General features: G+C 51.4%; 1 protein-coding gene across 5 annotated transcripts in view; it reads left to right on the plus strand.

The window, feature by feature from the left end:
• The window catches only part of RGL2 (ral guanine nucleotide dissociation stimulator like 2), a 246,205-nt gene that overhangs the window by 145,395 nt on the left and 73,776 nt on the right, over nt 1-27,034 (plus strand). For all 5 annotated transcript variants that reach the window (XR_015295831.1, XM_086920620.1, XM_086920618.1 and 2 more), the window contains exon 2: nt 18,778-18,864. Coding sequence is in view for 4 of the 5 variants with exons in the window: in XM_086920620.1 (XP_086776746.1) it covers nt 18,778-18,864 (87 nt within the window). In the remaining variant the exon portion in view is untranslated. The remainder of the gene's footprint in view (nt 1-18,777; nt 18,865-27,034) is intronic.

Raw genomic sequence — 27,034 nt, forward strand, 5'->3', positions numbered from 1 at the left:
CTGGCCTTGGCGCAAGCCCTGACCAGCCAGGGATCCCATTTCCAACACCATCACAAGCACGAGTGCTTGAAAAGTGCAGACCGATTCCTAAAGGTCGTCTCCTAGAGCAGCGCATGTGCGCTGCAATAGGCTCGACCTAAAAAATAGTGACAGCTTTGCAGTGAAACATCCTATGGGGCAATGAGCCAACATTTTCATTACTTTTTAAAACATATGATTTAATGAGTTTAGCTTTAAACTTTTGCTAGGAGTGCACAACACACCATGAATCAAAATAAGTTGTTTGCAAAGTAAAGTGTGAAATACAAATCTGAGTCTAAGTTCCCAAATGACACTCGACTCTTCACCAGGAATCAAAATATTATGTTCTACCCAATTATTTTTGTTACAAACCTGGCTGGGAGATGTTGGATGTATTGAATTTCTGGGCTTAATTGCGACTTATTGCGCTTTGCAATTATTGATGAGATATTTTGCATCAATTTATGTGCCAGGTGGGTCTTACTAGTACGAGGTGTCAGTTCTGGTGTCATACATTGAACATTAATAATTTTATACTGTTTCGATGACATATGGCCTTTACACGTGAAGAAATTAAGATTATAGGTTTATTTTATTCAGAAATCTAGGCTTCGCCTCATGAAACAGTTTTTAGATGTAAATAATATGAACATTTATCTGATGGAAGATTAAACAAATATATTAATTATGCACATGACAAGATTACATTTTAAACATTAAATCACCTAGATGGGAAATATCTCTCAAGGGACAGCCTTGCCAATATATTCATTACCTGAATATTTAATTACAGGGTTATGCTGAATTGAAATTCAATTAGACTTCGTAATACTATGAGGAAGCCAAGCGTCTAATTTTAGTTCCTCTGTCCCTGTTATTCAACACATGGCATTGTCTGCTCCCTGTTGTAGCTACGTCCGCGCCCAGTAACAAAGTCCTAGGCGTCTTGGGGAGGATTATTTGAGTCTCCTGAGTGGTTGGTGACACTTTTGAGAATCTTGGCAAGAAAGGGGTCAGTTGGGCCTGTCGTTGACTAGCATTGGCTTTCTTGAGAAGAGGGTGGACATGTTCCTTTTTAAGGATACTCAGGGACAGCCATGAATTTAAAGGAGTTTATGACATGTACCTGTAGACGGGACATCGAGTGGTTTTCATCTAGGGAGAGGAAGAGGGTGGAATAGACCTCATGAGAAACTAGAAGGTTTTGAATTGCGTGAACTTTTCTAATATATCAGTGGAAATAGTTGTGTAGACGTTCTGGTGACCGGTCGATGCTTCTTGTATCACACAGCACTGTGTGTGTTTGACTGAATCAACCATAATTGGCATGATCTTGTTGCAGAAGTCGAAGGCCATGTCAATAACTGGATTCCATGGCGTGAGGTGGCACAGGCTCTGTGGATGAGCGCTGTATCAGGTGCGTGTGATCTGGATGAGTTCTCTCAGGTGCGTGTGGTCTGGATGAGTTCTCTCAGGTGCGTGTGGTCTGGATGAGTTCTCTCAGGTGTGTGTGATCTGGATGAGTTCGCTCAGGTGCGTGTGGTCTGGATGAGTTCTCTCAGGTGTGTGTGGTCTGGATGAGTTCTCTCAGGTGCGTGTGGTCTGGATGAGTTCTCTCAGGTGCGTGTGATCTGGATGAGTTATTTTAGGTGCTTGTGATCTGGATGAGTTCTCGGGTGCGTGTGATCTAGGTGAGGTCTCAGGTTTGTGTGATCTAGATGAGTTCTCTCGGGTGCGTGTGATCTGGATGAGTTCTCTCGGGTGCGTGTGATCTGGACGAGTTCTCTCAGGTGTGTGTGATCTGGATGAGGTCTCTCAGGTGCGTGTGATCTGGATGAGGTCTCAGGTGCGTGTGATCTGGATGAGGTCTCGGGTGTGTATGATCTAGATGAGTTCTCTCGGGTGCGTGTGATCTGGATGAGTTCTCTCGGGTGCGTGTGATCTGGATGAGTTCTCTCAGGTGCATGTGATCTGGACGAGTTCTCTCAGGTGTGTGTGATCTGGACGAGTTCTCTCAGGTGCGTGTGGTCTGGACGAGTTCTCTCAGGTGTGTGTGATCTGGATGAGTTCTCTCTGGTGCGTGTGGTCTAGATGAGTTCTCTCGAGTGTGTGTGATCTGGATGAGTTCTCTCTGGTGCGTGTGGTCTAGATGAGTTCTCTCGGGTGCGTGTGATCTGGATGAGTTCTCTCAGGTGCGTGTGATCTGGATGAGTTCTCTCAAGTGCGTTTGATCTGGATGAGTTCTCTCAGGGTGCGTGTGATCTGGATGAGTTCTCTCAGCTGTGTGTGATCTGAATGAGTTCTCTCAGGTGCGTGTGATCTGGATGAGGTCTCTCAGGTGCGTGTGATCTGGATGAGTGCTCTCAGGTGCGTGTGATCTGGATGAGGTCTCTCGGGTGCGTGTGATCTGAATGAGTTCTCTTGTGTGCGCGTGATCTGGATGAGTTATTTCAGGTGCGTGTGATCTGGATGAGTTCCTTCGGGTGCGTGTGATCTGGATGAGGTCTCTCAGGTGCGTGTGATCTGGATGAGTGCTCTCAGGTGCGTGTGATCTGGATGAGGTCTCTCGGGTGCGTGTGATCTGAATGAGTTCTCTCGTGTGTGCGTGATCTGGATGAGTTACTTCAGGTGCGTGTGATCTGGATGAGTTCTCTCGGGTGCGTGTGATCTGGATGAGTTATTTTAGGTGTGTGTGATCTGTATGAGGTCGCTCGGGTGCGTGTGATCTGAATGAGTTCTCTCGTGTGCGCGTGATCTGGATGAGTTATTTCAGGTGCATGTGATCTGGATGAGTTCTCTCGGGTGCGTGTGATCTGGATGAGTTCTCTCGGGTGCGTGTGGTCTGGATGAGTTCTCTCAGGTGCATGTGATATGGATGAGTTCTCTCAAGGGCGTGTCAGGTGCATGTGATCTTGATGAGTTCTCTCAGGTGCATGTGATCTGGATGAGTTCTCTCAGGTGCGTGTGATCTGAATGAGTTCTCTCGGGTGCGTGTGATCTGGAAGAGTTCTCTCAGGTGTGTGTGATCTGGATGAGGTCTCTCAGGTGCGTGTGATCTGGATGAGGTCTCAGGTGCGTGTGATCTGGATGAGGTCTCGGGTGTGTATGATCTAGATGAGTTCTCTCGGGTGCGTGTGATCTAGATGAGTTCTCTCGGTGCGTGTGATCTGGATGAGTTCTCTCAGGTGTGTGTGATCTGGATGAGTTCTCTCAGGTGCGTGTGGTCTGGACGAGTTCTGTCAGGTGTGTGTGATCTGGATGAGTTCTCTCTGGTGCGTGTGGTCTAGATGAGTTCTCTCAAGTGCGTGTGATCTGGATGAGTTCTCTCTGGTGCGTGTGGTCTAGATGAGTTCTCTCGGGTGCGTGTGATCTGGATGAGTTCTCTCAGGTGCGTGTGATCTGGATGAGTTCTCTCAAGTTCGTTTGATCTGGATGAGTTCTCTCAGGGTGCGTGTGATCTGGATGAGTTCTCTCAGCTGTGTGTGATCTGAATGAGTTCTCTCGGGTGCGTGTGATCTGGATGAGGTCTCTCAGGTGCGTGTGATCTGGATGAGGTCTCAGGTGCGTGTGATCTGGATGAGGTCTCGGGTGTGTATGATCTAGATGAGTTCTCTCGGGTGCATGTGATCTAGATGAGTTCTCTCGGTGCGTGTGATCTGGATGAGTTCTCTCGGGTGCGTGTGATCTGGATGAGTGCTCTCAGGTGCGTGTGATCTGGATGAGGTCTCTCGGGTGCATGTGATCTGAATGAGTTCTCTCGTGTGCGCGTGATCTGGATGAGTTATTTCAGGTGCGTGTGATCTGGATGAGTTCTCTCGGGTGCGTGTGATCTGGATGAGTTATTTCAGGTGTGTGTGATCTGGATGAGTTCTCTCGGGTGCGTGTGATCTGCATGAGTTCTCTCGGGTGCGTGTGATCTGGATGAGGTCTCTCAGGTGCGTGTGATCTGGATAAGGTCTCTCAGGTGCGTGTGGTCTGGATGAGTTCTCTCAGGTGCATGTGATCTGGATGAGTTCTCTCAGGGGCGTGTCAGGTGCATGTGATCTGGATGAGTTCTCTCAGGTGCATGTGATCTGGATGAGTTCTCTCAGGTGCGTGTGATCTGAATGAGTTCTCTCGGGTGCGTGTGATCTGGATGAGTTCTCTCAGGTGCATGTGATCTGGATGAGTTCTCTAAGGTGCGTGTGATCTGGATGAGTTCTCTTGGGGTACGTGTGATATGGATGAGTTCTCTCAGGTGCGTGTGATCTGGACGAGTTCTCTCAGGTGCGTGTGATCTGAGTGAGTTCTCTCGGGTGCGTGTGATCTGGACGAGTTCTCACTGGTGCGTGTGGTCTAGATGAGTTCTCTCTGGTGTGTGTGATCTGGATGAGTTCTCTCAGGTGCGTGTGATCTGGATGAGTTTTCTCGGGTGCGTGTTATCTGGATGAGTTCTCTCAGGTGCATGTGATCTGGACGAGTTCTCTCAGGTGTGTGTGATCTGGATGAGGTCTCTCAGGTGCCTGTGATCTGGATGAGGTCTCTCAGGTGCCTGTGATCTGGATGAGGTCTCGGGTGCGTGTGATCTAGGTGAGGTCTCAGGTTTGTGTGATCTAGATGAGTTCTCTCGGGTGCGTGTGATCTGGATGAGTTCTCTCGGGTGCGTGTGATCTGGACGAGTTCTCTCAGGTGTGTGTGATCTGGATGAGGTCTCTCAGGTGCGTGTGATCTGGATGAGGTCTCAGGTGCGTGTGATCTGGATGAGGTCTCGGGTGTGTATGATCTAGATGAGTTCTCTCGGGTGCGTGTGATCTGGATGAGTTCTCTCGGGTGCGTGTGATCTGGATGAGTTCTCTCAGGTGCATGTGATCTGGACGAGTTCTCTCAGGTGTGTGTGATCTGGACGAGTTCTCTCAGGTGCGTGTGGTCTGGACGAGTTCTCTCAGGTGTGTGTGATCTGGATGAGTTCTCTCTGGTGCGTGTGGTCTAGATGAGTTCTCTCGAGTGCGTGTGATCTGGATGAGTTCTCTCTGGTGCGTGTGGTCTAGATGAGTTCTCTCGGGTGCGTGTGATCTGGATGAGTTCTCTCAGGTGCGTGTGATCTGGATGAGTTCTCTCAAGTGCGTTTGATCTGGATGAGTTCTCTCAGGGTGCGTGTGATCTGGATGAGTTCTCTCAGCTGTGTGTGATCTGAATGAGTTCTCTCGGGTGCGTGTGATCTGGATGAGGTCTCTCAGGTGCGTGTGATCTGGATGAGTGCTCTCAGGTGCGTGTGATCTGGATGAGGTCTCTCGGTGCGTGTGATCTGAATGAGTTCTCTTGTGTGCGCGTGATCTGGATGAGTTATTTCAGGTGCGTGTGATCTGGATGAGTTCTCTCGGGTGCGTGTGATCTGGATGAGGTCTCTCAGGTGTGTGTGATCTGGATGAGTGCTCTCAGGTGCGTGTGATCTGGATGAGGTCTCTCGGGTGCGTGTGATCTGAATGAGTTCTCTCGTGTGTGCGTGATCTGGATGAGTGATCTGGATGAGTTCTCTCGGGTGCGTGTGATCTGGATGAGTTATTTCAGGTGTGTGTGATCTGTATGAGGTCTCTCGGGTGCGTGTGATCTGAATGAGTTCTCTCGTGTGCACGTGATCTGGATGAGTTATTTCAGGTGCGTGTGATCTGGATGAGTTCTCTCGGGTGCGTGTGATCTGGATGAGTTCTCTCGGGTGCGTGTGGTCTGGATGAGTTCTCTCAGGTGCATGTGATATGGATGAGTTCTCTCAAGGGCATGTCAGGTGCATGTGATCTGGATGAGTTCTCTCAGGTGCATGTGATCTGGATGAGTTCTCTCAGGTGCGTGTGATCTGAATGAGTTCTCTCGGGTGCGTGTGATCTGGATGAGTTCTCTGGTGCGTGTGGTCTGGATGAGTTCTCTCGGGTGCGTGTGATCTGGAAGAGTTCTCTCAGGTGTGTGTGATCTGGATGAGGTCTCTCAGGTGCGTGTGATCTGGATGAGGTCTCAGGTGCGTGTGATCTGGATGAGGTCTCGGGTGTGTATGATCTAGATGAGTTCTCTCGGGTGCATGTGATCTAGATGAGTTCTCTCGGTGCGTGTGATCTGGATGAGTTCTCTCGGGTGCGTGTGATCTGGATGAGTTCTCTCAGGTGCATGTGATCTGGACAAGTTCTCTCAGGTGTGTGTGATCTGGATGAGTTCTCTCAGGTGCGTGTGGTCTGGACGAGTTCTCTCAGGTGTGTGTGATCTGGATGAGTTCTCTCTGGTGAGTGTGGTCTAGATGAGTTCTCTCAAGTGCGTGTGATCTGGATGAGTTCTCTCTGGTGCGTGTGGTCTAGATGAGTTCTCTCGGGTGCGTGTGATCTGGATGAGTTCTCTCAGGTGCGTGTGATCTGGATGAGTTCTCTCAAGTTCGTTTGATCTGGATGAGTTCTCTCAGGGTGCGTGTGATCTGGATGAGTTCTCTCAGCTGTGTGTGATCTGAATGAGTTCTCTCGGGTGCGTGTGATCTGGATGAGGTCTCTCAGGTGCGTGTGATCTGGATGAGTGCTCTCAGGTGCGTGTGATCTGGATGAGGTCTCTCGGGTGCATGTGATCTGAATGAGTTCTCTCGTGTGCGCGTGATCTGGATAAGTTATTTCAGGTGCGTGTGATCTGGATGAGTTCTCTCGGGTGCGTGTGATCTGGATGAGTTATTTCAGGTGTGTGTGATCTGGATGAGTTCTCTCGGGTGCGTGTGATCTGGATGAGTTCTCTCGGGTGCGTGTGATCTGGATGAGGTCTCTCAGGTGCGTGTGATCTGGATAAGGTCTCTCAGGTGCGTGTGGTCTGGATGAGTTCTCTCAGGTGCATGTGATCTGGATGAGTTCTCTCAGGGGCGTGTCAGGTGCATGTGATCTGGATGAGTTCTCTCAGGTGCATGTGATCTGGATGAGTTCTCTCAGGTGCGTGTGATCTGAATGAGTTCTCTCGGGTGCTTGTGATCTGGACGGGTTCTCTCAGGTGCGTGTGATCTGAATGAGTTCTCTCGGGTGCGTGTGATCTTGATGAGTTCTCTCAGGTGCATGTGATCTGGATGAGTTCTCTAAGGTGCGTGTGATCTGGATGAGTTCTCTTGGGGTACGTGTGATATGGATGAGTTCTCTCAGGTGCGTGTGATCTGGACGAGTTCTCTCAGGTGCGTGTGATCTGAGTGAGTTCTCTCGGGTGCGTATGATCCGGATGAGCTCTCTCGGGTGCGTGTGATCTGGAAGAGTTCTCTAAGGTGCGTGTGATCTGGATGAGTTTTCTCGGGGTGCGTGTGATCTGGATGAGTTCTCTCAGGTGCGTGTGATCTGGATGAGTTCTCTTAGGTGCTTGTGATCTGGATGAGTTCTCAGGTGTGTGTGATCTGGATGAGTTCTCTCAGGTGCGTGTGATCTGGATGAGTTCTCTCGGGTGCGTGTGATCTGGATGAGTTCTCTTGGGTGCGTGTGATCTGGATGAGTTCTCAGGTGTGTGTGATCTGGATGAGTTTTCTCGGGTGCGTGTGATCTGGATGAGTTTTCTCAGGTGCGTGTGATCTGGATTGAGTTCTCTCAGGCGCATGTGATCTGGATGAGTTCTCTCAGGCGCATGTGATCTGGATGAGTTCTCTCAGGTGCATGCGATCTGGATGAGTTCTCTCAGGGGTGTGTGATCTGGATGAGTTCACTCGGGTGCGTGTGATCTGGGTGAATTCTCTCAGGTGCGTGTGATCTGGACGAGTTCTCTCAGGTGCGTGTGATCTTAATGAGTTCTCTCGGGTGTGTGTGATCTGGATGAGTTCTCTCAGGTGTATGTGATCTGGGTGAGTTCTCTCAGGTGCGTGTGATCTGGATGAGTTCTCTCGGGTGCGTGTGATCTGGATGAGTTCTCAGGTGTGTGTGATCTGGATGAGTTCTCTCAGGTGTGTGTGATCTGGATGAGTTCTCTCGGGTGTATGTGATCTGGATGAGTTATTTCAGGTGTGTGATCTGGATGAGTTCTCTCAGGTGTGTGTGATCTGGATGAGTTCTCTCAGGTGTGTGTGATCTGGATGAGTTATTTCACATGTGTGTGATCTGGATGAGTTCTCTCGGGTGCGTGTGATCTGGATGAGTTCTCTCGGGTGCGTGTGATCTGGATGAGGTCTCTCAGGTGCGTGTGATCTGGATAAGGTCTCTCGGGTGCGTGTGGTCTGGATGAGTTCTCTCAGGTGCATGTGATCTGGATGAGTTCTCTCAGGGGCGTGTCAGGTGCATGTGATCTGGATGAGTTCTCTCAGGTGCATGTGATCTGGATGAGTTCTCTCAGGTGCGTGTGATCTGAATGAGTTCTCTCGGGTGCGTGTGATCTGGACGAGTTCTCTCAGGTGCGTGTGATCTGAATGAGTTCTCTCGGGTGCGTGTGATCTGGATGAGTTCTCTCAGGTGCATGTGATCTGGATGAGTTCTCTAAGGTGCGTGTGATCTGGATGAGTTCTCTTGGGGTACGTGTGATCTGGATGAGTTCTCTCAGGTGCGTGTGATCTGGAAGAGTTCTCTCAGGTGCGTGTGATCTGAGTGAGTTCTCTCGGGTGCGTGTGATCTGGATGAGCTCTCTCAGGTGCGTGTGATCTGGATGAGTTCTCTAAGGTGCGTGTGATCTGGATGAGTTTTCTCGGGGTGCGTGTGATCTGGATGAGTTCTCTCAGGTGTGTGTGATCTGGATGAGTTCTCTCAGGTGCTTGTGATCTGGATGAGTTCTCTCAGGTGCGTGTGATCTGGATGAGTTCTCTCGGGTGCGTGTGATCTGGATGAGTTCTCTTGGGTGCGTGTGATCTGGATGAGTTCTCAGGTGTGTGTGATCTGGATGAGTTTTCTCGGGGTGCGTGTGATCTGGATGAGTTTTCTCAGGTGCGTGTGATCTGGATTGAGTTCTCTCAGGTGCGTGTGATCTGGATGAGTTCTCTCAGGCGCATGTGATCTGGATGAGTTCTCTCAGGTGCATGTGATCTGGATGAGTTCTCTCAGGGGCGTGTGATCTGGATGAGTTCACTCGGGTGCGTGTGATCTGGATGAGTTCTCTCAGGTGCGTGTGATCTGGACGAGTTCTCTCAGGTGCGTGCGATCTTAATGAGTTCTCTCGGGTGCGTGTGATCTGGATGAGTTCTCTCAGGTGTGTGTGATCTGGCTGAGTTCTCTCAGGTGTGTGTGATCTGGATGAGTTCTCTCGGGTGCGTGTGATCTGGATTAGTTCTCTCAGGTGTGTGTGATCTGGATGAGTTCTCTCAGGTGCGTGTGATCTGAATGAGTTCTCTCGGGTGCGTGTGATCTGGATGAGTTCTCAGGTGTGTGTGATCTGGATGAGTTCTCTCAGGTGTGTGTGATCTGGATGAGTTCTCTTGGGTGCGTGTGATCTGGATGAGTTCTCTTGGGTGCGTGTGATCTAATGAGTTCTCAGGTGTGTGTGATCTGGATGAGTTTTCTCGGGGTGCGTGTGAACTGGATCAGTTTTCTCAAGTGCGTGTGATCTGGATTGAGTTCTCTCAGGTGTGTGTGATCTGGATGAGTTCTCTCAGGCGCATGTGATCTGGATGAGTTCTCTCAGGTGCATTTGATCTGGATGAGTTCTCTCAGGGGCGTGTGATCTGGATGAGTTCACTCGGGTGCGTGTGATCTGGATGAGTTCTCTCAGGTGCATTTGATCTGGATGAGTTCTCTCGGGTGCATGTGATCTGGATGAGTTCTCTCAGGTGTGTGTGATCTGGATGAGTTCTCTCAGTTGTGTGTGATCTGGATGAGTTCTCTCAGGTGCGTGTGATCTGGATGAGTTCTCAGGTGTGTGTGATCTGGATGAGTTCTCTCAGGTGCGTGTGATCTGGATGAGTTCACTCGGGTGCTGTGATCTGGATGAGTTCTCTCAGGTGCGTGTGATCTGGACGAGTTCTCTCAGGTGCGTGTGATCTTAATGAGTTCTCTCGGGTGCGTGTGATCTGGATGAGTTCTCTCAGGTGTGTGTGATCTGGATGAGTTCTCTCAGGTGCGTGTGATCTGAATGAGTTCTCTCGGGTGCGTGTGATCTGGATGAGTTCTCAGGTGTGTGTGATCTGGATGAGTTCTCTCAGGTGTGTGTGATCTGGATGAGTTCTCTCGGGTGCGTGTGATCTGGATTAGTTCTCTCAGGTGTGTGTGATCTGGATGAGTACTCTCAGGTGTGTGTGATCTGAATGAGTTCTCTCAGGTGCGTGTGATCTGGATGAGTTCTCAGGTGTGTGTGATCTGGATGAGTTCTCTCGGGTGTGTGTGATCTGGATGAGTTCTCTCAGGCGCATGTGATCTGGATGAGTTCTCTCAGGTGCATGCGATCTGGATGAGTTCTCTCAGGTGCATGTGATCTGGATGAGTTCTTTCAGGGGCGTGTGATCTGGATGAGTTCACTCGGGTGCGTGTGATCTGGATGAATTCTCTCAGGTGCGTGTGATCTGGACGAGTTCTCTCAGGTGCGTGTGATCTTAATGAGTTCTCTCGGGTGTGTGTGATCTGTATGAGTTCTCTCAGGTGTGTGTGATCTGGATGAGTTCTCTCAGGTGCGTGTGATCTGGATGAGTTCTCTCGGGTGCGTGTGATCTGGATGAGTTCTCAGGTGTGTGTGATCTGGATGAGTTCTCTCAGGTGTGTGTGATCTGGATGAGTTCTCTCGGGTGTATGTGATCTGGATGAGTTATTTCAGGTGTGTGATCTGGATGAGTTCTCTCAGGTGTGTGTGATCTGGATGAGTTCTCTCAGGTGTGTGTGATCTGGATGAGTTATTTCACGTGTGTGTGATCTGGATGAGTTCTCTCGGGTGCGTGTGATCTGGATGAGTTCTCTCGGGTGCGTGTGATCTGGATGAGGTCTCTCAGGTGCGTGTGATCTGGATAAGGTCTCTCGGGTGCGTGTGGTCTGGATGAGTTCTCTCAGGTGCATGTGATCTGGATGAGTTCTCTCAGGGGCGTGTCAGGTGCATGTGATCTGGATGAGTTCTCTCAGGTGCATGTGATCTGGATGAGTTCTCTCAGGTGCGTGTGATCTGAATGAGTTCTCCCGGGTGCGTGTGATCTGGACGAGTTCTCTCGGGTGTGTGTGATCTGGATGAGTTCTCTCGGGTGCGTGTGATCTGGATTAGTTCTCTCAGGTGTGTGTGATCTGGATGAGTTCTCTCAGGTGCGTGTGATCTGAATGAGTTCTCTCAGGTGCGTGTGATCTGAGTTCTCTCGGGTGCGTGTGATCTGAATGAGTTCTCTCGGGTGCGTGTGATCTGGATGAGTTCTCAGGTGTGTGTGATCTGGATGAGTTCTCTCGGGTGTGTGTGATCTGGATGAGTTCTCTCGGGTGCGTGTGATCTGGATGAGTTCTCAGGTGTGTGTGATCTGGATGAGTTCTCTCAGGTGTGTGTGATCTGGATGAGTTCTCTCGGGTGCGTGTGATCTGGATTAGTTCTCTCAGGTGTGTGTGATCTGGATGAGTACTCTCAGGTGCGTGTGATCTGAATGAGTTCTCTCAGGTGCGTGTGATCTGGATGAGTTCTCAGGTGTGTGTGATCTGGATGAGTTCTCTCGGGTGTGTGTGATCTGGATGAGTTCTCTCAGGCGCATGTGATCTGGATGAGTTCTCTCAGGTGCATGCGATCTGGATGAGTTCTCTCAGGTGCATGTGATCTGGATGAGTTCTCTCAGGGGCGTGTGATCTGGATGAGTTCACTCGGGTGCGTGTGATCTGGATGAATTCTCTCAGGTGCGTGTGATCTGGACGAGTTCTCTCAGGTGCGTGTGATCTTAATGAGTTCTCTCGGGTGTGTGTGATCTGGATGAGTTCTCTCAGGTGTGTGTGATCTGGATGAGTTCTCTCAGGTGCGTGTGATCTGGATGAGTTCTCTCGGGTGCGTGTGATCTGGATGAGTTCTCTCAGGTGCGTGTGATCTGGATGAGTTCTCTCGGGTGTATGTGATCTGGATGAGTTATTTCAGGTGTGTGATCTGGATGAGTTCTCTCAGGTGTGTGTGATCTGGATGAGTTCTCTCAGGTGCGTGTGATCTGGATGAGTTATTTCACGTGTGTGTGATCTGGATGATTTCTCTCGGGTGCGTGTGATCTGAATGAGTTCTCTCAGGTGCGTGTTATCTGGATAAGGTCTCTCGGGTGCGTGTGGTCTGGATGAGTTCTCTCAGGGGCATGTGATCTGGATGAGTTCTCTCAGGGGCGTGTCAGGTGCATGTGATCTGAATGAGTTCTCTCAGGTGCATGTGATCTGGATGAGTTCTCTCAGGTGCGTGTGATCTGAATGAGTTCTCCCGGGTGCGTGTGATCTGGACGAGTTCTCTCAGGTGCGTGTGATCTGAATGAGTTCTCTCGGGTGCGTGTGATCTGGATGAGTTCTCTCAGGTGCATGTGATCTGGATGAGTTCTCTAAGGTGCGTGTGATCTGGATGAGTTCTCTTGGGGTACGTGTGATCTGGATGAGTTCTCTCAGGTGCGTGTGATCTGGAAGAGTTCTCCCAGGTGCGTGTGATCTGAGTGAGTTCTCTCGGGTGCGTGTGATCTGGATGAGCTCTCTCAGGTGCGTGTGATCTGGATGAGTTCTCTAAGGTGCGTGTGATCTGGATGAGTTTTCTCGGGGTGCGTGTGATCTGGATGAGTTCTCTCAGGTGCGTGTGATCTGGATGAGTTCTCTCAGGTGCTTGTGATCTGGATGAGTTCTCAGGTGTGTGTGATCTGGATGAGTTCTCTCAGGTGCGTGTGATCTGGATGAGTTCTCTCGGGTGCGTGTGATCTGGATGAGTTCTCTTGGGTGCGTGTGATCTGGATGAGTTCTCAGGTGTGTGTGATCTGGATGAGTTCTCAGGTGTGTGTGATCTGGATGAGTTCTCTCAGGTGCGTGTGATCTGGATGAGTTCTCTCGGGTGCGTGTGATCTGGATGAGTTCTCTTGGGTGCGTGTGATCTGGATGAGTTCTCAGGTGTGTGTGATCTGGATGAGTTTTCTCGGGGTGCGTGTGATCTGGATGAGTTTTCTCAGGTGCGTGTGATCTGGATGAGTTCTCTCGGGTGCGTGTGATCTGGATGAGTTCTCAGGTGTGTGTGATCTGGATGAGTTCTCTCAGGTGTGTGTGATCTGGATGAGTTCTCTTGGGTGCGTGTGATCTGGATGAGTTTTCTTGGGTGCGTGTGATCTAATGAGTTCTCAGGTGTGTGTGATCTGGATGAGTTTTCTCGGGGTGCGTGTGATCTGGATCAGTTTTCTCAAGTGCGTGTGATCTGGATTGAGTTCTCTCAGGTGTGTGTGATCTGGATGAGTTCTCTCTGGCGCATGTGATCTGGATGAGTTCTCTCAGGTGCATGTGATCTGGATGAGTTCTCTCAGGGGCGTGTGATCTGGATGAGTTCACTCGGGTGCGTGTGATCTGGATGAGTTCTCTCAGGTGCGTGTGATCTGGACGAGTTCTCTCAGGTGCGTGCGATCTTAATGAGTTCTCTCGGGTGCGTGTGATCTGGATGAGTTCTCTCAGGTGTGTGTGATCTGGCTGAGTTCTCTCAGGTGTGTGTGATCTGGATGAGTTCTCTCGGGTGCGTGTGATCTGGATTAGTTCTCTCAGGTGTGTGTGATCTGGATGAGTTCTCTCAGGTGCGTGTGATCTGAATGAGTTCTCTCGGGTGCGTGTGATCTGGATGAGTTCTCAGGTGTGTGTGATCTGGATGAGTTCTCTCAGGTGTGTGTGATCTGGATGAGTTCTCTTGGGTGCGTGTGATCTGGATGAGTTTTCTTGGGTGCGTGTGATCTAATGAGTTCTCAGGTGTGTGTGATCTGGATGAGTTTTCTCGGGGTGCGTGTGATCTGGATCAGTTTTCTCAAGTGCGTGTGATCTGGATTGAGTTCTCTCAGGTGTGTGTGATCTGGATGAGTTCTCTCTGGCGCATGTGATCTGGATGAGTTCTCTCAGGTGCATTTGATCTGGATGAGTTCTCTCAGGGGCGTGTGATCTGGATGAGTTCACTCGGGTGCGTGTGATCTGGATGAGTTCTCTCAGGTGCGTGTGATCTGGACGAGTTCTCTCAGGTGCGTGTGATCTTAATGAGTTCTCTCGGGTGCATGTGATCTGGATGAGTTCTCTCAGGTGTGTGTGATCTGGATGAGTTCTCTCAGGTGTGTGTGATCTGGATGAGTTCTCTCAGGTGCGTGTGATCTGGATGAGTTCTCAGGTGTGTGTGATCTGGATGAGTTCTCTCAGGTGCGTGTGATCTGGATGAGTTCTCAGGTGTGTGTGATCTGGATGAGTTCTCTCAGGTGCGTGTGATCTGGATGAGTTCTCTCGGGTGCGTGTGATCTGGATGAGTTCTCTTGGGTGCGTGTGATCTGGATGAGTTCTCAGGTGTGTGTGATCTGGATGAGTTTTCTCGGGGTGCGTGTGATCTGGATGAGTTTTCTCAGGTGCGTGTGATCTGGATGAGTTCTCTCAGGCGCATGTGATCTGGATGAGTTCTCTCAGGTGCATGTGATCTGGATGAGTTCTCTCAGGGGCGTGTGATCTGGATGAGTTCACTCGGGTGCGTGTGATCTGGATGAGTTCTCTCAGGTGCGTGTGATCTGGACGAGTTCTCTCAGGTGCGTGCGATCTTAATGAGTTCTCTCGGGTGCGTGTGATCTGGATGAGTTCTCTCAGGTGTGTGTGATCTGGATGAGTTCTCTCGGGTGCGTGTGATCTGGATTAGTTCTCTCAGGTGTGTGTGATCTGGATGAGTTCTCTCAGGTGCGTGTGATCTGAATGAGTTCTCTCGGGTGCGTGTGATCTGGATGAGTTCTCAGGTGTGTGTGATCTGGATGAGTTCTCTCAGGTGTGTGTGATCTGGATGAGTTCTCTTGGGTGCGTGTGATCTGGATGAGTTTTCTTGGGTGCGTGTGATCTAATGAGTTCTCAGGTGTGTGTGATCTGGATGAGTTTTCTCGGGGTGCGTGTGATCTGGATCAGTTTTCTCAAGTGCGTGTGATCTGGATTGAGTTCTCTCAGGTGTGTGTGATCTGGATGAGTTCTCTCTGGTGCATGTGATCTGGATGAGTTCTCTCAGGTGCATTTGATCTGGATGAGTTCTCTCAGGGGCGTGTGATCTGGATGAGTTCACTCGGGTGCGTGTGATCTGGATGAGTTCTCTCAGGTGCGTGTGATCTGGACGAGTTCTCTCAGGTGCGTGTGATCTTAATGAGTTCTCTCGGGTGCATGTGATCTGGATGAGTTCTCTCAGGTGTGTGTGATCTGGATGAGTTCTCTCAGGTGTGTGTGATCTGGATGAGTTCTCTCAGGTGCGTGTGATCTGGATGAGTTCTCAGGTGTGTGTGATCTGGATGAGTTCTCTCAGGTGCGTGTGATCTGGATGAGTTCACTCGCGTGCGTGTGATCTTGATGAGTTCTCTCAGGTGCGTGTGATCTGGACGAGTTCTCTCAGGTGCGTGTGATCTTAATGAGTTCTCTCGGGTGCGTGTGATCTGGATGAGTTCTCTCAGGTGTGTGTGATCTGGATGAGTTCTCTCAGGTGCGTGTGATCTGAATGAGTTCTCTCGGGTGCGTGTGATCTGGATGAGTTCTCAGGTGTGTGTGATCTGGATGAGTTCTCTCAGGTGTGTGTGATCTGGATGAGTTCTCTCGGGTGCGTGTGATCTGGATTAGTTCTCTCAGGTGTGTGTGATCTGGATGAGTACTCTCAGGTGCGTGTGATCTGAATGAGTTCTCTCAGGTGCGTGTGATCTGGATGAGTTCTCAGGTGTGTGTGATCTGGATGAGTTCTCTCGGGTGTGTGTGATCTGGATGAGTTCTCTCGGGTGCGTGTGATCTGGATTAGTTCTCTCAGGTGTGTGTGATCTGGATGAGTTCTCTCAGGTGCGTGTGATCTGAATGAGTTCTCTCAGGTGCGTGTGATCTGAGTTCTCTCGGGTGCGTGTGATCTGAATGAGTTCTCTCGGGTGCGTGTGATCTGGATGAGTTCTCAGGTGTGTGTGATCTGGATGAGTTCTCTCGGGTGTGTGTGATCTGGATGAGTTCTCTCGGGTGCATGTGATCTGGATGAGTTCTCTCAGGTGTGTGTGATCTGGATGAGTTCTCTCAGATGCGTGTGATCTGAATGAGTTCTCTCAGGTGCGTGTGATCTGAATGAGTTCTCTCAGGTGCGTGTGATCTGAATGAGTTCTCTTGGGTGCGTGTGATCTGGATGAGTTCTCAGGTGTGTGTGATCTGGATGAGTTCTCTCGGGTGTGTGATCTGGATGAGTTCTCTCAGGTGCGTGTGATCTGGATGAGTTCTCTCGGGTGTGTGTGATCTGAATGAGTTCTCTTGGGTGCGTGTGATCTGGATGAGTTCTCAGGTGAGTGTGATCTGGATGAGTTCTCTCGGGTGTGTGTGATCTGGATGAGTTCTCTCGGGTGCGTGTGATCTGGATGAGTTCTCTCAGGTGCTTGTGATCTGGATGAGTTCTCAGGTGTGTGTGATCTGGATGAGTTCTCTCAGGTACGTATGATCTGGATGAGTTCTCTCGGGTGCGTGTGATCTGGATGAGTTCTCTCAGGTGCGTGTGATCTGGATGAGTTCTCTCAGGTGTGTGTGATCTGAATGAGTTCTCTCGGGTGCGTGTGATCTGGATGAGTTCTCAGGTGTGTGTGATCTGGATGAGTTCTCTCGGGTGTGTGTGATCTGGATGAGTACTCTCGGGAGCGTGTGATCTGGATGAGTTCTCTCAGGTGCGTGTGATCTGGATGAGTTCTCTCGGGTGCGTGTGATCTGGATGAGTTCTCTCGGGTGCGTGTGATCTGGATGAGTTCTCTCAGGTGTGTGTGATCTGAATGAGTTCTCTCAGGTGCGTGTGATCTGGATGAGTTCTCTCGGGTGCGTGTGATCTGAATGAGTTCTCTCGGGTGCGTGTGATCTGGATGAGTTCTCAGGTGTGTGTGATCTGGATGAGTTCTCTCGGGTGTGTGTGATCTGGATGAGTTCTCTCAGGTGCGTGTGATCTGGATGAGTTCTCTCGGGTGTGTGTGATCTGAATGAGTTCTCTTGGGTGCGTGTGATCTGGATGAGTTCTCAGGTGTGTGTGATCTGGATGAGTTCTCTCGGGTGTGTGTGATCTGGATGAGTTCTCTCGGGTGCGTGTGATCTGGATGAGTTCTCTCGGGTGCGTGTGATCTGGATGAGTTCTCTCAGGTGTGTGTGATCTGAATGAGTTCTCTTGGGTGCGTGTGATCTGGATGAGTTCTCAGGTGTGTGTGATCTGGATTGAGTTCTCTCGGGTGCTTGTGATCTGGATGAGTTCTCTCGGGTGCGTGTGATCTGGATGAGTTCTCTCGGGTGCGTGTGATCTGGATGAGTTCTCTCGGGTGCGTGTGATCTGGATGAGTTCTCAGGTGTGTGTGATCTGGATGAGTTCTCTCGGGTGCGTGTGATCTGGATGAGTTCTCTCAGGTGTGTGTGATCTGAATGAGTTCTCTCGGGTGCGTGTGATCTGGATGAGTTCTCAGGTGTGTGTGATCTGGATGAGTTCTCTCGGGTGCTTGTGATCTGGATGAGTTCTCTCGGGTGCGTGTGATCTGGATGAGTTCTCTCAGGTGCGTGTGATCTGGATGAGTTCTCTCGGGTGCGTGTGATCTGGATGAGTTCTCAGGTGTGTGTGATCTGGATGAGTTCTCTCGGGTGCGTGTGATCTGGATGAGTTCTCTCGGTTGCGTGTGATCTGGATGAGTTCTCTCGGTTGCGTGTGATCTGAATGAGTTCTCTCGGGTGCGTGTGATCTGGATGAGTTCTCAGGTGTGTGTGATCTGGATGAGTTCTCTCGGGTGCGTGTGATCTGGATGAGTTCTCTCGGGTGCGTGTGATCTGGATGAGTTCTCTCGGTTGCGTGTGATCTGAATGAGTTCTCTCGGGTGCGTGTGATCTGGATGAGTTCTCAGGTGTGTGTGATCTGGATGAGTTCTCTCAGGTGTGTGTGATCTGAATGAGTTCTCTCCGGTGTGTGTGATCTGAATGAGTTCTCTCAGGTGTGTTTGATCTGGATGAGTCCTCTCAGGTGTGTGTGATCTGGATGAGTTCTCTCAGGTGCGTGTGATCTGGATGAGTTCTCTCGGGTGCGTGTGATCTGGATGAGTTCTCTCAGGTGTGTGTGATCTGAATGAGTTCTCTCCGGTGTGTGTGATCTGAATGAGTTCTCTCGGGTGCGTGTGATCTGGATGAGTTCTCTCAGGTGTGTGTGATCTGGATGAGTCCTCTCAGGTGTGTGTGATCTGGATGAGTTCTCTCCGGTGTGTGTGATCTGAATGAGTTCTCTCAGGTGTGTGTGATCTGGATGAGTTCTCTCAGGTGCGTGTGATCTGGATGAGTTCTCTCAGGTGTATCCTCTCTGTGGGGTTTGGTGATGGGTGCTTAGAAGTTTTAAGTGAAGTCATGTTAACCCTGTGGGGTTTGGTGAGAGAGCCCACATCCCTCAATGAGGTGTGGGAATTGAAGGTCTTAATGAGATATGCAAAGCATAGGAAACTTCCATTCTCTGCAACAATTCCTCATGGTAGCAGCACATTAATATCTGGTGTGTGCCAGTGTCTACACTGGAGCTCCCTTCATGCCCGTTGCGAGCCAGGGGCCCTCTATGTAATACGGCCCCTGGTGTCTTTGAGTCTGTTTCTGAGCCAGTTGATGTCTGTGTATTTTCTGTGGTTCGATGGCGTATGTTTCTCTACTCCTGACTATCCTGTGTCTGTCACTAAATCAGCTGCTCTTTGTTTTGCAGGCGCCGGTGCTCCAAGTGGAAGAGGTGGTGGAAGGCGCTATCTACAGTGTGGCAGTGAGGCAGGCCTTTGGGCACGCGGGCCTCTCGGTGAGTACCCATCACCCATTTATTTAAACAATGCTGCGCTAACTAGAATGGCTTGAAGAAAGCACTCTAAGACCATCATGCAATACTACTGTCACTCTGCCTGCTGTTCTTTCATCTGGGTCTTTCCATGTCCTCGCCTCTGTCTTTCCTCTCTGTCCAGGTCATACCTCTGTCTATGTCCTCGCCTAGTCTCTTCCCTCTGTTCAGGTCATGTGCTCATCTATCCTCCCTGTCCATCTTCCAGAAATTCAGAAATTCTTCTCTAAAATTATTTGCATTTCTTCTAACATATCTAAAGAACTCTTTGGCATTATTTTTGAACTTCAACACCCTAGAGCCATAAAATAAGAAATAATAACGGCACAAGTCCTTCGTGAGAACAGGGTCCTCTTTCTAGAGGAGGAAACTTATACTATCCCGGACTCCATCATTAGGGCCTCATCCTGATGCTGCTTCTCCATTTAAATCTCTTTTGCAAACGGAGAGCTGTCTAGGCTCCATCACACAAATAACAGAAGACGAACTCTTGCAGACCACACCTAGCAGCGCCCTTCAGGGTCAACACATGATCCTGTCCCGGTCCGACATCTAAGGCCACTTGTTTTTCCCACAAGTGACTCCCTCAAGGCTGTAACAGCTCCTTAAGCTTGGCTTGTTTTCAGATCCCTGGACGGAGGCTGCAGCATCACAAACAACCTTAGGGCCTGATTTAGATCCTGGCGGACCAGATTACTCCATCACAGCGGTGACCGAAATCCGGTCCGCCGAAATCTAAATCCCATAGGATATAAAAGTATTTGTATTTCGGTGGACGGGATATTCGTCACCGTTGTGACGGAGTAACAATCCGATAGGATATAATGGGATTTATATTTCGGCCGACAGGATATCTGTCACCGTTGTGATGGAGTAACCCGTCTGCCAAGATCTGAATCGGGCCCTTCGACTCACCTCATTGGTCCTGTACAGGGGCAAACTTGTGGAAATGTTGCTGTGCTTCAGGACTTTGTAGAAGCTGATAACCCAATGACAAGGCAACAAGTGGGCTGTCGTCCCGGGGACAGAACAGAGCTAATGGTCATATCAGCCCTTTGTTATCTCCGTGAGCTCATTGATAAAGGCAAAACTGGCGCGCCAATCCTCTTAGACTTGTCGGCAGCATTTGTTACAACTGACCACAACATCCTGCTTACGGCTCTGGAAGCAGTGGTTATCTCCAGTACGGGCCTGAAGTGCATAAAATCTTTCATTTCAGGGAGATCACAAGTGGTCACTCTTTCTCGGTACTCTTTGAAGGAGTACAACATTGACTCCGGAGTCCCGCAAAGATGAACCCTCTCGCCCTTTCTGTTTAGCATGTACGTGTGGCCCCAATGCCCAATTATTCCACCAAGCAGTGGTTGGTAATGATAATTGCCATTTCATGTAGTGAGGGCCATATGTACGAAGCATTTTTCTGGTCACAAACAAACTAATTTGCAGAATCATCCCGTTTGCGACCAGAAAAATGCTTTTTGGAATGTACAAAGCCCAAATTGTGATTCGGTAACTTGTTAGTGAATCGCAATTTGGGTTTTTCGATTCGGTGTTTGGAAAGGTGTAATTAGGGCATCTCTTTCAAATACCAAATTGCAATGGTATGTACGAATGTTTTGTGACCGAAATATGGTTGCAAAACATTTGCACTTTACCACCAACTCAAAGTTGGTGGTAATGCATTTGCAAATTGGAAAGGGTCCTCATGGGCGGGACCCCTTCCCCCTAGTGAATGTTGGGAAAACCTTTTTTTAAGAGCAGGCAGTGTTCCCAGAGACCACTGGCTGCTCTTAAACAAATGAAAACCAAACGTTTCATTCTTTATTGTAAAAATGTATCCTGTTGTCCTTTAATTAAAACGGGTTGCATTTCAACAACAACAAAAAGCCCTTATTAAAACGCATTCACAGACGTGGTGGTCTGCTGACCTCAGCAGGCCACCATCCCAGTGATGGCTGCGATTCCTAATGGGACGCAAACCGAGACCTACCTTATTAATATTCATAAGATAGTTCGATTTATGTCCCATTAGGAATTGCAAGCATGAAACTAAAAGTTTAATTCAAAAAGAATAGCGATTTACAAATAGTGATTCGTATTAAATCAGTATTTGGAAATCTCTGTTCCTATAGTTTGTACATGTGGCCCCTGGTGCGTTAGAGTCTTTCAGTCACAAGACGAGACCTTTAGTGGCGGCTCTCACCATTCTCAAGGGATGTGCAGCAAGTTCCTCAAGGTGAACCCGGGCAAAGCAGAGATCTTCATCACCTTCACTTCATCGCTGTGGCGTGGGACGCGTCCTTCGTCGGTCAACACACTGTCCCTAGAAGCCCAGCCCATGGATGTGGCCAACGCTGTTTCATCCATCTTTGTCTTCTGAGAAGATTATCCCTCCTTTGTTGAGTCCCCTTTGCAAATGCCAGCAGTGACCGCTAGCATTCAGGCTTGTCTTGACTAAACTCATTCATTCCACCTTGAGTCTCCAAACAACGTTTTATGACGCTGAAGCAGGCTCAGAATTCTGAGGCACGAGTGAGCGCCTACGAAAACTGCCAGAAGGTTGCATATGACACCAGAATTGCAGTCTGTACACTGACTCCCAGTTCGAACTTGGTCAGCCTTTAAGGCCCTAACAATCACCTCAGAGCCTCCTACTTCTGGTCAGTAGATGTTCCTTCTATCAGTCGTCACGTGCCCTCAGATCGGAAAGCCAATCCTTTCTCGCCACCGCCAGGACCAGGACAGCCACTTGTGGAGACCCGGCTGTTTCCGCAGCAGTGGCCGGACTTTGGAACACTTTTTGTTTCTGGCATCAGATTAAACCCTGGTTCTTAATAATTAAGCGTCGTCCGGCCTTTTACCCGTCACTGTTAAGTTTTAAGGACAAGTCTTCCAAAAGCGCCAAGAAGCATCTCCGAATGAGTGCTCTACAGATGAGTTATAATCTAACTCACTCCATCCTTGTTTCTCCTCACTTTCCATGCTATCTCTGTCTTTTCACTCTGTCCACACCCTATGCCTAGTTTTCTACTCTGTCCATTTCACCTCTATGTCTCTTTACTCTCTTCATGTTCTCTTTGTTTTCATCCTCTGTGTGCATGTGCCGGGACACCCCGTTGGGGTAGCTGTGCGCTTAATAAATGCGTCATTATTATTATTATGTGCTCTCCCTGCCTGTTGTCTCTGTCAGTGCCCTCCCTCTCTCCACCCTTCTTTTGTGGCCTGGTCTATTTATTTATTTTTTGCACTTGTAAAGCACACAACTACCCAACAGGGTTTCCCGGCACTGAGGACACGTGTAGGCAAACAACCAAATTAGGCACCTGGCATAAAGAAGCACACAGAGATCATTCAAGCCGACTCAGTGAACAGAAACGTCTTTAAACCTTTACGAAAAGATAACAAGGATTGACAGTTCCTAAGGGCAATTGGAAGGGAGTTCCAGAGCTTGGGACCAAGACAGGCAAATGAGCGACCTCTCATACGGGCAAGTCAGAATCTTGGGACTGAATACAGTGAGAGGCTGTGTTAGACGGACCGGGAGGGTCGGCCGAGAATAAGGGGAGAGGTCTCCGGGGAGAGCCGTCTCCAGCGATCGTACAGACGAGTAACTTCCCCCCCACAGATGTACACCACACACGGATAAGGTTTAACGTTCTTTATAAGCAATTCTTTAAGTACGGTGAAATGGTACAAGGAGGTCTGGACTCAGGGGTCCCCTCGGTTCTAGTCTCTCGATTGGGAAAAGGGTAGCGGGACAGTCTTGTTACCAATCTGGTAGATGAAATAGCTCACAATCCTCGAGCTCGGCGTTCTAGATGATCGGGCCGCGGCGGAGCCAGCAGGTCCTGGGATGGTTGAAGTTAGCGACGGTCCGCGGCGGAGCCAGCAGGTCCCGATGAAGGTGGTGGTTACAAACGGTCCGCGGCCACGCCAGCAGGTCCCGACGACGATGAAGGTTTCAGAAGGTTGCGGCAGCGCCAGCAGGCAGGACAATAGTTCGCAAGGTAGGACTACGGCAGCGCCAGTAGTCCGTCAAGGATGAGTTCTTCACTGCGTCTCTCGACTCCAGGATACAACTGCCTTCCTGCTCTGGAGCTGCCCCAGTTATAGGTCTGGTGCCCTTTGATGTCCGGACCCTCGCACTTGGAGGTCGGGAGGTCCGGGATGAGGGAGTCCAGACACCCAGCAGGGGGGTGGAGCCAGCGCCCGGGGAGCTGGGTGCGATCGGCACCTGGCGGGGGAGAGCCATCGATACTTCTTTCTCCCATCAACCTGCCAAGTGGGCCGTTCACCTCCTGGGTGGATGGTGGTGCCGGGATGTCGGGGCCTGGCCAGGCCCAGGGTTAGGGTCGATCTGAGGCCACGCGGCCTCGTGGTGCAGTGTCCAAGATGGCAGCCGGGCCGGCCGAGGGAGCGGGAAGGAATTCGGCCCCATGATACAGAGATGTCCGCGGCAGGAGTCCCGCATGGGACGGGGTGCGGGTAGCCTTTGTGGGTAACATCTGGAGGACCGGGGCCCGGGTCCTGTCATGTGGGGAGGAGGCAAGCCCCTCACGTGGCCTGTCCAACATGCGTCCCCCCCAGCTGAAGGCGGGGAGAGTCACCCATCCTCTTGGGGACTCTCCTCGTCGAGGCGGAAAAATCTTGACAGGCCATCTGCGTTGGCGTGGTCTTGGCCGGGTCGATGTTCCACGGTGAAGTCCATCCCCTGCAGGGAGATGGACCAACGCAACAGTTTTGGGTTTTCCCCCCGCATCTGCATTAGCCACTGCAGGGGCCGATGATCTGTTTGCACCCGGAAGTGGGTGCCGAAGAGATAGGGTCGGAGCTTTTTGAGAGCCCACACCACTGCGAAGGCCTCCCTCTCGATGGTGCTCCAGCGTTGTTCTCGGGCCAGGAGACGTCTGCTGATGAAGGCCACTGGTTGGTCAAGTCCTTCGGGGTTCAACTGGGAGAGGACTGCCCCAATGCCATGGTCGGAGGCATCCGTTTGGACGATGAATTCCCGACTGTAGTCGGGGGCCTGGAGCACAGGGGCAGTGCACATGGCGGCCTTCAGTTTCTCGAAGGCCGCTTGACAGTCTGGGGTCCAGTTGACCTTCTTTGGGTGGTTTTTGGAGGTGAGCTCCGTGAGGGGCCCCACAATGCTGCCATAGTCCCTCACGAACCGCCTGTAGTAGCCTGTGAGCCCCAAGAAGGCGCGGGCCTCGGTCTGGGTGATGGGGGGCTGCCAAGACTGGATGGCAGCGATTTTGAGTTGCAGCGGGGCCACCAGACCGCTTCCCACCTGGTGCCCGAGGTAGGTCACGGACCCTTGGCCAATCTGACACTTGCTGGCCTTGATCGTGAGGCCGGCGCGTTGGAGGGCCTGCAGGACCTCTCGGAGGTGGTTGAGGTGGTCGGACCAGTGGCGGCTGTACACAGCGATATCGTCCAGATAGGCGGCGCTGAATTCTTCGAGTCCCGCCAGGACCTGATTTACTAGCCGCTGGAATGTTGCTGGAGCATTCTTCATGCCGAATGGCATGACCTTGAAGTGGTAGTGGCCATCAGGGGTGGAGAAGGCAGATCGTTCTTGGGCTCGGGGTGTGAGACCGATCTGCCAGTAGCCCGCTGTCAGGTCGAAGATGCTGAGGTAGCGGGCAGCTCCCATACGGTCGATGAGTTCATCTGCTCGGGGAATGGGATGGGCGTCGGTTCTGGTGACCGCATTGAGGCCCCGGTAGTCAACGCAGAACCGGAGCTCCGGAGTGGTGCCGGGGGCGGCGGCTTTGGGGACCAGTACCACTGGGCTGGCCCAAGGGCTGTCTGAGGGCTCGATGACCCCGAGCGTGAGCATCTTGGACACCTCCTCTTGGATGCAGGCCCGTACACGATCTGGTACGCGGTAGGCCCGATGTCGGACAGGGGGACTGTCTCCCGTGTCTACATCGTGGGAGCACCAGGGGGTGACCCCTGGGGTGAGGGAGAACAGAGCGGCAAACTGCAGTAGGAGGTCTCGGCAGCCTTGACGTTGCTCCTGGGTGAGGGCCTCCGAGAGTCGGACCCCATCCACGGAGCCGTCCTTCTCTCGGGTCCGTAGGAGATCAGGGAGTGGCTCGGAATCCTCTTCGGCTCCGCTGTCTGTTGCCATCAGGAGGCTGAGCTCCGAGCGCACAAAGTGGGGTTTTAGTCTATTGGAGTGGAGGACCCGGAGGGGGTTCCGTGAAGATTCCATATCGATGAGATAGGTGACAGGGCTCTTGCGCTCGACCACTTTGAAGGGCCCTGTCCATTTGTCTTGCAGGGCGCATGGTTCGGTGGGAGACATCACCCATACCTGTTGGCCGGGTTCAAATTCGATGGAGGAGGCATTTTGATTGTACCACCTTTTCATGTCTTCCTGGCTGGCCTCCAAGTTCGCTTTAGCCATTTCTCTGAACCTTCTGGTCTGGTTGCGTAGGGTCAGGAGGTACTTGAAAACATCTGGAGGGTTCTTCAGAGGGGGCATTTCCCAACCTTCTTTGACTAGGCTGAGCGGCCCTCGCACCGGGTGTCCATATAAGAGTTCGAACGGGCTGAAGCCGAGGGACTTCTGGGGAACTTCTCGATAGGCAAAGAGGAGGCACGGCAGTAGCACATCCCACTGGCGACGGAGGGGCTCTTCCAACCCCCCAATCATCCCTTTGAGCGTGCGGTTGAACCGCTCAACTAGGCCGTTTCCTTGAGGGTGATAGGGGGTCGTGAATCGGTAGGTGACCCCACACTGTTGCCAGAGGGATTTCATGTATTTTGAGATAAAGTTCGTGCCTCTGTCGCTGACGACTTCTCGGGGGAAGCCCACCCGGGAGAAGATTCCCATCAAGGCCCGGCCAACCACCGGGGCTGTCACAGTTCGCAGGGGAACAGCCTCGGGGTAGCGGGTGGCGTGGTCCACCAGTACCAGGATGAACCGATGTCCTTGTGCTGTACGGGGGTCCAGGGGCCCCACAATGTCTATTCCCACCCTCTCGAACGGGGTGGTGACCACTGGAAAAGGTTGCAGAGGGGCTTTCAGCTTGCGGCCGCTCTTCCCGCTGGCCTGGCACGTGGGGCAAGACCGGCAGTGCTGGAGTACGTCATTCCTCATCTTTGGCCAAAAAAAGTGGGTCACCAGGCGACTGTAGGTTTTGTCCTGACCCAGGTGACCAGCCAGGGGGACATCGTGGGCCAGGTTTAGCAAAAAGTCTCTAAAGCGGAGGGGCACCACTAGCACTCGACTGGCCCCTAACTCCGCGATTCTCTGTTCACTGTACAGCAGGTCATTGTCCCAATAGATCCAATGGGTTCCGGCGGTATCCCCGGCGCTTTGGGCGAGGGCTTGTTGGCGGAGTCCCTCGAGGGAGGGACAGGTCTTCTGCTCTTGACGAAACTGTTCTTGGGTGGGCCCCCCTTCCTGACGCCACTGAGCCAGGTCGGGAAGGTCCTGGAGCTGGGCGCGCCCTTCGGGGGTTTGCTCGGGAAGGTCGGCACGGACGGTGTCTTCGACTGGAGCGACCGGGGGAGGAGGTGCCGGCCATTCGGGTTCTTCGGGTCTGGGGATGGCACGGGCGGCCATGGACCGGGTGGTTACGCACGCCCAGTCCGGGAGACCCAACATCCCCAGGTGCTCTCTTCTCTCTACGGCGGCCCACGGGGAACTCTCCAGATCATTTCCCAGGAGGCAGTCTACGGGGGCATCATCTCGGACCGTCACCTTCAACATGCCGGAGACTCCTCCCCACTCGAAGGGGACGCAGGCCATCCGACAGAGACTCTCCGAGTTGTCGGCTGAGCGGACAGGGCAGAGAACGTTCGGCAGGATCTGTTCTGGGGTCACCAGGTGACAGCGGACGGCTGTCACACTGGCCCCGGTGTCACGTAGGGCTTCGGCCCGGCGCCCATTAATGCTCACCCACTGACTGTACTTCCGGGTGTTGGCGGGTAGGGGGGCCCGCGGGACCATGTCTTTTCCCCCTAGGCATGCTAGAACCATGGCGGCCGGTTCCCATTCTGGGTGTTCTTGCTCATGTTCCTCGTGTTCTTCGGAGATTTGTTCTTCCCCCAGGGCGGCGGCAGCCATCTGGCGGGGTCTCGGGCTCTGGTTCTGTGGACAGTTCGGGTCATTGGCGTA

This window comes from Lissotriton vulgaris, chromosome 5 (genome assembly GCF_964263255.1).
Source record: "Lissotriton vulgaris chromosome 5, aLisVul1.2, whole genome shotgun sequence".
Classification (NCBI taxonomy): Eukaryota; Metazoa; Chordata; class Amphibia; order Caudata; family Salamandridae; genus Lissotriton; species Lissotriton vulgaris.